General features: G+C 33.1%; 1 protein-coding gene across 3 annotated transcripts in view; it reads right to left on the reverse strand.

Annotated features, from left to right (window-relative positions):
• Window positions 1–1,430, reverse strand: part of LOC126889739 (uncharacterized) — a 194,580-nt gene extending 193,150 nt beyond the window's left edge. For 2 of the 3 annotated variants that reach the window (XM_050658289.1, XM_050658288.1), the window contains exon 1: window positions 649–1,410. In XM_050658289.1, the coding sequence (XP_050514246.1) occupies window positions 649–1,195 (547 nt within the window). In that variant the 5' untranslated portion in view covers window positions 1,196–1,410. Of the gene's footprint in view, window positions 1–648 lie in introns of all 3 variants that reach the window. The other variant, XM_050658290.1, reaches the window with a different exon arrangement.
• Window positions 1,431–12,691: the final 11,261 nt, after the last annotated feature.

Genomic DNA, 12,691 nt, shown 5'->3' on the forward strand with positions numbered 1-12,691 from the left:
TTTAAGATTCCAACATTTCAAAAATTTAATAGGAAGTATAAGTAATTTGCGAATACCAAATTTGTTTGTTTAGCTTGTTTTTTATTAAGGTATCAAGAACAAAGCGATAAATATTTGTTTGAATTAGATTAATTTATATGGTAAAAGTTTCTTTTGGACAGTTATGCCCACAGGATTTAATTGATAAATTTATAGAGCATTGCTTTTGATAATAAAGGTATTTGTATGTGTTTATTTATGATTTTTCTATTTATTTCCTTTTCCTATTTTATCCCGATAAGGATCAACTAAGAGATACTGAAGCCACGAGAAAGGATAAGTATAACCTAAGAGAATTTAATTAAATTTTTCTTTGACAAAAAGCACCCAGAGATTTTTTCTTAATATTTTTATGTATGATTTGCATTAATGAAATAATTGATCAAATAAATAATAATTAATATAAAAGTAATAGAAAGCAGATCATAACAGTATATACATTGTAAATTACGATTTGGGAGTGCTCCTCATAACATTAAACTTGTCTTGGTTTGTTTATTTCTAGAGCATCTTGATTGTGATTGTAGTATAGTACCTATAAAAAGTAATTTTCATGAATAATTTGATACGTGTGCAAAGATCCATTGGAACAACTGTAGGTATACTTACTTGTACAATCAAAGTGGCGTAAACATTTAGGGCACTTGTACAATTTGCAAGGGGCACCTTCAGAGGACATATTTTCTGGAGACTGAAAATTCAGAGTCACAGGAACGTCTGCAATATCATTCTTTTCTCTAAGTGTAGGTCCTTGATGAGGTACATCTTGTCTGTCTGTTCTTCTTGCTGTTGGATTGTCTGCTCTCTTTTCTGTCCTGTGTGGAGGTTTGCTTTTGTGATAATCACGTTTACCTCTATATCTATTATTCGATTGTTCATTTTGCTTTCCCTGATTGGGATTGAAGTTAAAGGGAGGAGGGATAGGGAAAGTCCCACCGCTTGGATAAATAGGGTTATAATTTTGTGCACCTCTGTGGTTGTTGAAAACCCTATTCATATCACCTCCTGAAAACGATTGTTGATTTTGATAATCATAGTCACTAGCAAAGCCACGATTAGGACGAAGACGAAGTCTTGCCCTTGTAGGAGGATTGGTAGAATTGGTACCTGATTGAGAAGACCGGCTTGGGCCTGGTTGACTGAGGAAACTATTCATTTTCAACGTTTCAATCCCGTTTTTCTTCGTATTTAGAACTAGTATATATTTATCAATAATCTAATTCGTCAAAAAGCACCGTAATATCTATTTTCATGCTGAACAAGTAAAAAAACATCTATAAAACAAGGCTTGGGCCGCTATCTAATAAACAAATTACTGTTTTACCGACACCGACCAAAGAAAAACGAAAAGACCAACAACGAATGAAAATGAAAACGAACGCAACCACTTGACTGACAATTGACAAGACCGAGTATATTTTAGATCAGCGGTTCTCAACCTGTGGTACATGTATGACTGGTGGTCTATGCTAGGGGTATAGTATGCGGCAGGCAAAATAAACAGTAAAGTGTGGCCACGTGTGACCAACTATCTAAGAGAGTCATTAATATTCAGCTGAGCGGGGTGCTATTGTTAGAGTTGAGAAATTCTGTAAACGATGGATTTACCTGGTTTATAAAATTAAACCTTTTTAATGTAATTTCACAACTCGGACAATGGCACTCAGAAGAACTATATAAAGGGTGATTCATTTAGAGGTACTTTTTTAAAAAAGAAGAAACTATGAAAAAAATGAATTTTATTTGAAGATCTTTATTGCCGTAAAAAAGGACTATTCTTTACAATTACTTCTTAAAGATAATTTTATTTCAGATGTTGACCATGACTGCGGTTAAGACGACTCGAGTCTAGATCCTGACCCGAGGATTAGCGGCGTGTAATTTGTGTTGCCTATATAAACTTGAATTGCGAAACGGACCTGTTTAATAATCAGAAAATATTACAACTGTACAAAGCAATGTAACTAATACTACCTACTACTAACTTTGAAACTTGTCTGTGCCTGAAATTACATCTCTCACTTCATCTAAAACCGCTTCAAATGGAATTTTTGCAGCTAGTTTTCGCACTTATAGACGTTGCCTTTAGGGCAGATTGCAATTGCGCGCAGCGGTCAGAAAGGAGAGAGACCTAACCCTTCGGTCCAAACCTAACTTGCGGGTATTAGAGTGAGAGAACCGCAGGAGGTATTTGACCGCTGCGCGCAATCACAACCCACCCTGCCTTTAAGCACTTTTGGGGTAATTTCATCCAATTTGTCGGGATGCGAACTTTTTACATGTCTGTTTAAATCATGTTTACGTTTATACAGCTTTCCGCATTCCACGCACTTATTAATTCTTTCCACACCGAACATTTTCGTTGTCAAGAAAATGAAATACCTACTCAAAAGCAAACACAAACACAGAACTGTGAACAGTAGAAATGATTGAATCCGAAAATTGATCTAACAGCTTCACTGTTCAATTGGTAATTATACAAAGAGTCTACATTCTACCACATCCAATACTATTTTAATATTAAATATCATGCAACCGCAGTAAATATCGGTTTTTATTATCACTAAATGGTCTTTTCAGCGTTTTAAATAACTCAAAAGGCCCATTTCGTTGATTCAAGTTTATATAGGCAACCCAAATTACACGCCGCTAATCCTCGGGTCGGGATTTAGACAGAATAGTTAAGACGGTCCATTCTGAAGGTGTAATTCTCGATGACGCGTTCGAGCTTTTCGATGGATATTTGACCAGTGACTGCAGTGACTCGAGTACTACTGGCGTCCAACGCCTCAATCGTAGTCGGTTTATTCATGTAGACTTTAAACTTGAGGTAGCCCCAGAGGAAAACGACTAGACGTGTGATGTCACAGGGTATAGGCGGTCAAGTCACTAGTCCGAAGCGTGAAATAAATTGCTCACCGAACCGTTTTCTCAGTAAAGCCATGCTTTCACGGGATGTATGCCAGTTGGCGCCATATTTTTGGAACCAAGTGTCACTTAAACTACGAACTTCAATTTCTGGTACCAAATAATCCGTTATCATGGCATCATGGCGCGATAATGGTCTCCATTCACAGTAACATTCTGGCCGGTCCAAGACATGGACCCACGATGACACCGGCCCATAAACCACACCAAACAGTGGTTTTTTCTGAATGTATTGGCAACTCTTTAACCGTTTTGGGTTGCTCATCAACCCAAGTACGGGCATTTTGTTTATTCACATCCTCATTAAGCCAAAAACGGGCCTCATCGGAAAACATTCTTTTGCTCTAAGCGCACGAAACACATTCCTCATTGAACGCCTATTTTCGTAATACAGCTAAATAATTTCTAGACGTTGTGCCGAGTTAAGAGAGTCATTAATATTCAGCTCAGTCCTCAGCAGGATGCTATTCTTCAAGGTGTGAAATTTTGTCAACAAAGATCTACCTGTTTTATGGAATAATCCTTTGTTTATTTAAGTACACATTTCCATCAATAGTAGCCCGCCGAGCTGAATATTATTGACTCTCTTAGTTTGCTAGCACAATGATACTAAAATGAATATTGAAATGTTTATTATCATTAATATATTTGGTATACATGATTTAGCCATATAGCTTTGCAAACATTCATCACGACGACGCGACGTTCCCGATAGAACAGATGTTAAAGATGCCCTCTCACGAAAGAAATTCTAGTCCGCAATTCCGGAATGTCAGACCACGTCGGACGGTGGATCGATCTGCCTCCTTCTCCATTCCCCATAATAGGGCTTTTCGTCGATTGTCATTTGTTTTGAGCTTATCAACATATGACAGAAGCTCGAAACAAAATGACTGTGAATGAAAAGCCCTATATGTACGCGTCAGGTGCCGTTAGGTCCAGAGACATGTAAAGAAAATAGACTTGGCTAGGGATATGCCACTCAATGCATCGGGGTGTAACGTCGATATCAAGTACGGTGGTTTAGCTATCTTTGTCTGTCGTGCGAGCGTATCTACCAAGAGGTGGGAGTAACGGAACGACAGTGACACACAGGCGGCGGCCATCATATGCTAGAGAGAGAAAGCTAAGCGCCGGTAGAGGGAGATAGATAGACCACCGACCCGAACTGCTCCGCGTTACGCTATTTTTCCGAGTTGGCCAAATCTATGTGTATAAGATCTTTGGTTAGGTCTGGTGAGTGCGATAGCTATGGAAAATCACTGCAACGCGAAATAAGGTGATCCCCAAAATGATCGCGCAGTATTCAAAGAGACTCCCCGGCCCCCCCCCTGGCCGTGTAAAAGATGTCCTGATGAAACCATTGTTGACTGTAAGCTTGGTTGGACAGTTTTAGCGACTTTTTCCGTATGACTATGCTCTGTTTTTAAACCAGGAGTAATTCAAATTTACCGCGACGTAATGCTTGTTCGTTATTAATGTAAAGACTGAAAAAGTTTTGTACACACTTATGACTACAGATAAACAGGGAGAAGTGTACTTTTGAAGTGTGTAAGTGTGATGTATCGGTAGGTATATCATGCAACTGGCTCTCGCTCTATAATCATGCATGATACTCTGGGCTAATTAGCAAAATTCATGGAAAAGTTATTTACCAGCAATTTTATTGCTGGAATCGAATTATAAGATCCTATATTCTATATATTAATAATATAGGTATGCAAAGTCCGCAGATAGTGTGCTACTATTTTTATAAACAAAATGGCGCCGACAAATCGTATTTTTTTCAATTATTGCTCTATAACTCCGAATATTTTAACTTTACAACAAAAACACCCAAATAAAAATTCACCGCAATTAAATTCTATATAGAAATATGTTTTCCCCGATTTGCTCCGACGAAAATTTTCCTCGGAAATGCGGGTTTTCCCAACAAAAACTCTAATTTTCAAATAAAGTTTTAGGTAAGTAATTATTAATCAATAATTAAATAACTTAGTGACATCAAAGCTTTCTTGGTATAGATTGTAATTCCAGAAGCCTGTGAAAATGAAACGAATATTTTAGCAACAATTCAATTGTTAATTAACAATTTACGATCGCAATAATAACCAAAATAGTCATGATACATTGATTAAACTTACAAAGATTATAAAGATGAGATGCTTATTTAATATTTTATCGACAAAATATAAATTTTTCGTTTTTTTGCATAATCTTTAAATTTTGAAAAAAAAATAGTTATAAATACGCTGGTCTAATTAGTAAATCGAATATTATGATCCTATATATTAATAATCTAGGTATGCAAAGTCCGCAGATAGTGTGCTACTTTTTTTATTAACAAAATGGCCCCCCCCCCAAATCGTGTTTTTTTCAATTATTGGTCTATAACTCCGAAGATTTTACCTTTACACCAAAAACACTCAAATAGAAATTCACCCCAAATTAATTCTACATAGAGGCATGTTTTACCCGATTTGCTCCGATGAAAATTTTCCTCGAAAAATGTGGGTTTTCCCAACAAAATCTCGAATTTTCAAATAAATTTTTTGGGCAAGTAATTATTTATCGATAATTGGCTAAAAGCTTTCTTGGTATAGATTATAACTGCAGAAGCCGGTGAAAATTAAACGAATATTTTAGCAACAATTCAATTGTTAATTAACAATTTACAGTCGCAATAACAACCAAAATAATCATGAGACATTTATCAAACTTAGAAAGATTATAAAGATATGATGCCTATTTAATATTTTGTCGACAAAATATAAATTTTTCATTTTTTTGCATAATCTTTACAAACAAATTAACATTTCTCAGAAATTCTTTATTATATTCTAATTTTAAAAATACTTAAAATGCGTATTTCAAAGTTCTTGAAAATGAATACTTTAAAAAAAATTTCCAACCATTTGCAAAAAAGTTATGAAACAGCAAAGTAAATATACGATCTCTCCGTTGTTTATAATTGGTTTTAATTGTTTCAAAGCTTAAAAGTGAGTCTATGGTACAATCTAATTACTCACAAAGAATATTAAATATTAGTTCAATGGTTATATTTTAATCGAAGATTAAAAATACTTTTTTTGTAATTTTTCGCGCGAAAGTAGGCTTGCTACAGAGCCGGAGCTAAAATGTTCACTCGAAGCGACTGACACGCAGCATACATAATAATATAATTTTATTTATTAAGTGTACGTCGCGCGGCGGTCAGTGAAAATTTTAGCTGCAGTACTGTATGAGTCTACTTTCGCGCGTGTAAATTACAAAAAAATATATTTATAATCTTTAATTAAAATATAACCATTAAACCAATAATCTAAACCAATAATTTAAACTCACTTTTACGCTTTGAAAGAATTAAAAAAATTATAAACAACGTAATAATCGTATGTTTACTTTGCTGTTTCATAACTTTTTTGCAAATGGTTGCAAAAAAGTTTTAAAGCATTCATTTTCAAGATATTTGAAATACGCATTATAACTATTTTTTAAAATTAAAATATAATAAAAACTTTTTGAGAAACGTTAATTTGTTTATAACTATTTTTTTTAACATTTAATGATTATGCAAAAAAATAAAAAATTTATATTTTGTCGACAAAATGTTAAATAGGCTTTATAACATTTCAAAGATTGATTAGTATATCATAATTATTTTGGTTATTATTGCGACCGTAAATTATTAATTAACAATTGAATTGTTGCTAAAATATTCGTTCAATTTTCACCAGCTTCTGGAACTCTAATCTAAACCAAGAAGGCTTTTAAGTCACCAAATTATTTAATTATTGATAGATAATTACTTATCTAAAACTTTATTTGAAAATTAAAGATTTTGTTGGGAAAACCCGCATTTTCCGAGGAAAATTTTCGTCGGAGCAGATCGGGAAAAACATATTTCTATGCAGAATTTAATTGCGGTGAATTTTTATTTTAGTGTTTTTGTTGTAAAGTTAATCTTCGGAGAGTAAAATCTTCGGAGTTATAGAGCAATAATTGAAAAAAACACGATTTTCGGGCGTAATTTTGTTTATAAAAAAAGTAGCACACTATCTGCGGACTTTGCATACTATATTAATATACACAGAGAGAGTCTGTAAAGTGGAATAAATTCAATATCTCAAATACTAATTGTTTTTTTGGAAAATGCTCAGACCCGTCGATTAGTATTTCAAATTGTCCTTTTTGACATTCAATAAAAATGTATACAGGGTGTCCCAATTTAGAGATATGACGTCATCGTCGATTTTGTTAAATGGCAACACTGTCATTTTGATAGCTAATTTGATAGGGTTTGTAAAGTTATACATAACTGCAAAATATCAAATTTTTATTCTCTACCATTTACAAGATAATAGAAAATAACAAAGTTATATCTGTAATTTGGAATATATTCAATAATTAAAATACTAACTGTTTTTTTGAAAAATGCTCAGACCCGTCGATTAGTATATCAAATTGTCATTTTTGATATATAATAATAATGTATACAGGGTGTCCCAATTTAGAGATATGACGTCATCGTTGATTTTCTTAATCGTTTAATCGTTTAATTGTATTCCCTACCATTTACAAGATAATAAAAAATAACAAAGTTATGAAGAACAAGAAGTAATCAAATAATAATTGAATTTATTTATTTCAATTAAGCAAATGCTCATAACGTTGCCCATTGACAATTTGACAATAATTGAGGGCAACATTATGAGTTTTTGCTTAATTTATTGAAACAATTAAATTCAATTATTAGTTGATTACTTCTTTTTCATAACTTTGTTATTTTTTATTATCATCTAAATGGTAGAGAATACAAATTTGAAATTTTGCAGTTGTGTATAACTTTACACACCCTATCAAAATAGCTATCAAAATGACAGTGTTGCCATTTAAGAAAATCAACGATGACGTCATATCTCTAAATTGGGACACCCTGTATACATTATTATTATATGTCAAAAAGGACAATTTGATATACTAATCGACGGGTCTGAGCATTTTTCAAAAAAACAGTTAGTATTTTAATTATTGAATATATTCCAAATTACAGATATAACTTTGTTATTTTCTATTATCTTGTAAATGGTAGAAAATAAAAATTTGTAGAGAATATGGTAGAGAATAAAGAAAATCGACGATGACGTCATATCTCTAAATTGGGACACCCTGTATACTGTTATATTTCTATTTGATATGAAAATTAAAATTTGATAATTATAAACAAAATTCAATTTAATATAGGTAAAATATTTTCAATTTTCTCAACCACGGGCATATAAATTTAGAACAACCTGTATACAACAAATTGTTATATTTAATTTTAAGAAGTGATTAGAAAAAGCTTACGGAACTCGGGACAATGCGCTTAGAAAAAACAAAGTGAATGGCGCGTACCATTATCGTTGTTCGCGGAAGGTTCGATCATTAGCCTATGCTAAATAAAACTCAAGTGAAATCGATAATAGGTCATTATCGTTGTTCGCGGAAGGTTCGATCATTAGCCTATGCTAAATAAAACTCAAGTGAAATCGATAATAGGTCATTATCGTTGTTCGCGGAAGGTTCGATCATTAGCCTATGCTAAAAATGACTCAGTTGAAGTAGATAATAGGTCATTAAATTTTGTAAATAGTAGAAAGTAATTTTAGAATGGGAATTAACTATTTTTCTTTTGAAATCCATTAAGCATATTTAGAAAGATTAAAAATTGGTTTTGAGGAATACTGCGAATGAGAATTGGTGGTGGAAGGTTGATTTGTGAATCTGGAAGGGATATTTAGAAAGTAGGGGAATGAATGAAAAATAGAGAGCAGAATGTTTTGAGCTGTCGAGAAGTGAATTCCAGTAGTAGACGGTAGTGTACGGAGAGTGAGAAAGCCGGTGTAGTTCCGTGAGTGTGGAGTATCTATCGTGGAACGAGAGGTAGGCCAGGTTGAGAGTAAAAGAACCTCCTTGAGCCAAGAGTGTCCCGGTAGCTGATTGCAGTTTCGAAAAAGGTAGAATACAGCATCACGACAGAAGCAGGTACGAGAGCTATACGAGCTAGTTTTCAAAGGAGAACATTACTGAAAGCCAGGACGAGGTTTTGATCGCAGCCAAGGATAGCAGGAAACGGGTCTTGTGTGAAGACATTCTCAGTTCACCAGAAAAAGGTCAGTCTCATTTGTTTGGACATGAATGTATGGGTTTTTCGTATTAAATACCACATTATAAATTGAAGAACATAATAAATAATATCAGAAAAGCTTCATCAAACTTAAATAGAATTGTTGCTAATAAATCCTAATAGTTAAATGTTAATAAAAACTTTCAATTGGAAACCAAAAGGAAATAAGATTCCCATTTGTAAATGTTATGTTTAAGAAAAATAAGATCTAGCAAATATTAAGCAGTGATTGCCATTTAAATAAAATAAACAATATTTTGATTATAATTGTAACCCATATGTGTGTATTATTTTACTCTTTTCTTTCCTATCCCGATTAGGAACCATTGAGAAATACTTAGAAGCCACGAGAGTAAGTAATTAATTTTATAATTCGCCCTGAGATTGAAAACATATTGATATGTGATCTGGTAAATTAATTAGATTATTATTAATACATTGATTAAATTAAATGACATATAAGAATATTATCTCATATCAATAATCAAGATCTCATCAATACATTATTATTGAATGTCAAAAAGGACAATTTGAAATACTAATCGACGGGTCTGAGCATTTTCCAAAAAAACAATTAGTATTTGAGATATTGAATTTATTCCACTTTACAGACTCTCTCTGTATATAATCATAAGCTTCGATTCCAGGAATAAAATTGCTGGTAAATTAATTTTCCCAAAAATGGCCTATTCTCCGATAATCAGCCCAGACTAATGAGGAGATGAAACGCAGATGAATGACACGGACACGAGTGCGTTCGCCGGAGAATTTATTACACACATGCGCGAAGTGACCTTTCATATGAGATATTCATCCTCGCTATTATTGTTAACGTGTACTTAATTATTGCATGTAAGCTAAATAAACGAGTAGGTAGTATTTCCAACATACTGTTGTATTATTATGTCAACCCAGGCTCAATAATACTTAAAAGTAAGATATATACCTAACTCCTAGCTGAGCGCTTTCGGCTTATAAAGCCATCTTTAGAGCTATAGTCAAAAAGTTCAAAATACCACTATGAAGAGAGATGGATTCCATGTACGATATAAAAAGAATTCTATTTCTTATGCAGTTTTTATTGATGGAAAAAAACCTTGTCTGTCTGTTGAAAAAAATTGCCTCAATGTTAATGTTGGATTTTTGTAGCCGGGAAAGTTAAAACATCAAAAACGAGCACAAAGGACTTTCACACAAAAAATTACATTACAGATAACGAATATTTGATCATGCTAAGGTCAAGAAACCCTACCATCTGAAGAGTACCGTGTCAGCATTTGAAATGCGTCTTCTTCCTGGTAATCTTTTACCATTTACCTTCCCGTGGAGAATTAGCTGAAGAAGGCCGTAGCGTTCTTGATTTCTCATTACATGTTCTGGATATTCTAATTTTTTAGTTTTGATGGTTATGAGAACTTCACACTCTTTCCCCATTCTAAGCAGGACTTCCACATTAGTAATTCTCGGTCAACCTAGGATATACGTAAGACGCACCTATAACACCACATTTCGAAAGCTTCGAGCAGATTTATAGATGCAACAGTAAGTATCCACGCTTTCATTCCGTAAAGCAGAACTGTGAATATATTATGTAGCATACGGAACTTGCAACAGAGGGTATTTTGTTTTTAATGATATGTCTCGACTATTGAAAATGGGTCTCATTCTAACGAATGCTGCTTTTGATACGCTGTTTAATTTCTGTGGAGTGGCACCATTGGCTATTTCAATTTTAAATTGGTGCCCAGATATGTATATCGCTCGACTCTTTCGATATTCTCTTGGTTGATTGTAAGTTGAGCGTTCAGTATTGTTTTTTTACTAATTGTCATAATATATAAATTTGGTCTTCTTTATGTTAAGAGCTAGTCCGTATCTGTTGCTGACTTCTGTTATCCGAATTATTAATATCTGTAAATAATTCAGATTATCGGCAAGAACTATGGTGTCATCTGCATATTTAATGTTATTCAACCATTCACCGTTTATTAAAATTCCTTAAAACACCCACTCAGAATAAATATTAAATAGTAGTGTAGATAAAATACAGCCCTGTCGTACAGCCCTGGTCTTCTATTTGGATTTTGGCCGTTAGATTGTAATCAATGTTTCTGATAATAGGGCTCTTCATAGAATATCATTTGTTTCGAGCTTCTGTCATAATACATAATACCTATGTTGTATAATCTGTGTAGGTATAATATTAATATACACGGATTATATGACATTTAACAGAAGCTCGAAACAAATGACTGTGAATGAAAAGCCCTATTCTCAGATCTTTGTTGTCAATTTCAATTTCTTGCATTAAAGTTATTAATTTGTTATGTTTCACTCTGCCAAATGCTTTCTGGTAATCTATAAAGCATAGGTATATCTCATAATTTACATCCCTGAATATCTGAAATAGCACTTGTACGGCAAAAAGGGCCTACCGTGTTCCCAGAGCATCACGAAATCCGAATTGTGTTTTTGTTAGTTGTTCCTCGCACTTTGTATATATTCTTTTGTGAATGACCTTTAGAAACGTTTTAAATAAAAGACTCCACGATAAAAAAAATTTCTGCAAAACTGAGAACCATCCTTATGCACCTAATATTATAGTTCTTCCATTCTAACTTTTCCCATGCGTCAGGATTCATTTTCAAACAAATTAAGTCAAAACATAAAGCACACATAAAGTGAAACGAACGTATATACATTTTGTTCTTTTCATTTAATTTTTTGAAGTTATACTTCTTTACCGGCGATATGAGGGTGAATTTTTATATGTTAAAACCTACGATCCCGGCGCATGCGCATTATAACTTTGTTCTGTTTGGATGTTCAAATGACATGTCAAAAATTATTCAATATGGCGGCTGTGGCACAGCTGTACGTAGTTTGATTATTTATGGTTGTTGCGTTTTGAAATTTGTGGGAAAAGAAATAAAATTAGTTAATAGTTATACTGCCTTTTTAAATAGTTTTCATATACCTATATTTTTGGACTTTTGGACTATTTTTTTACAAGGAAAACTGATTCTAATTTGGTAAGTAGATTTTATTATAATCATATTGTAATTATACATTTGGATGAGGTTGGAATACATACATTTATTTTCTCAAGAATGGGGATTTTAGAGAGAAATCCCAAATTAGGTCCGATTTTTATTTTTAAATTATGATTTTTTGGCGTAGATTTATTTATCTAGTAGGTATGTAATGCTTTGATTTACATACTTAATTTGATTACCAACAAAAGTTCTACCAATCTTCATCTAATATATTGTTTTCTTACTGTTTTGTTATATTTTAATATTTTCTTCCACAAAATTTAAACTACATAATTTAATTATATTCAAAACAACTGTCAAACAGTAAAACGTTCAGTTACCCTATTTTTCCACATGACAAATAATGTGGAATTGGACGAGTGAGTCTAGGCTTCGATTACGAATCAAAACGCCCCGAAATTCACGGGTTCGATTCCCGATGCAAGTTTTTATTTTTTTATTTTTTTATGCATTTTATGATTGTAAGTATATTTGTTATATAATTTTTTTTTCAGAAAAT

This window comes from Diabrotica virgifera, chromosome 8 (genome assembly GCF_917563875.1).
Source record: "Diabrotica virgifera virgifera chromosome 8, PGI_DIABVI_V3a".
Taxonomy (NCBI): domain Eukaryota; kingdom Metazoa; phylum Arthropoda; class Insecta; order Coleoptera; family Chrysomelidae; genus Diabrotica; species Diabrotica virgifera.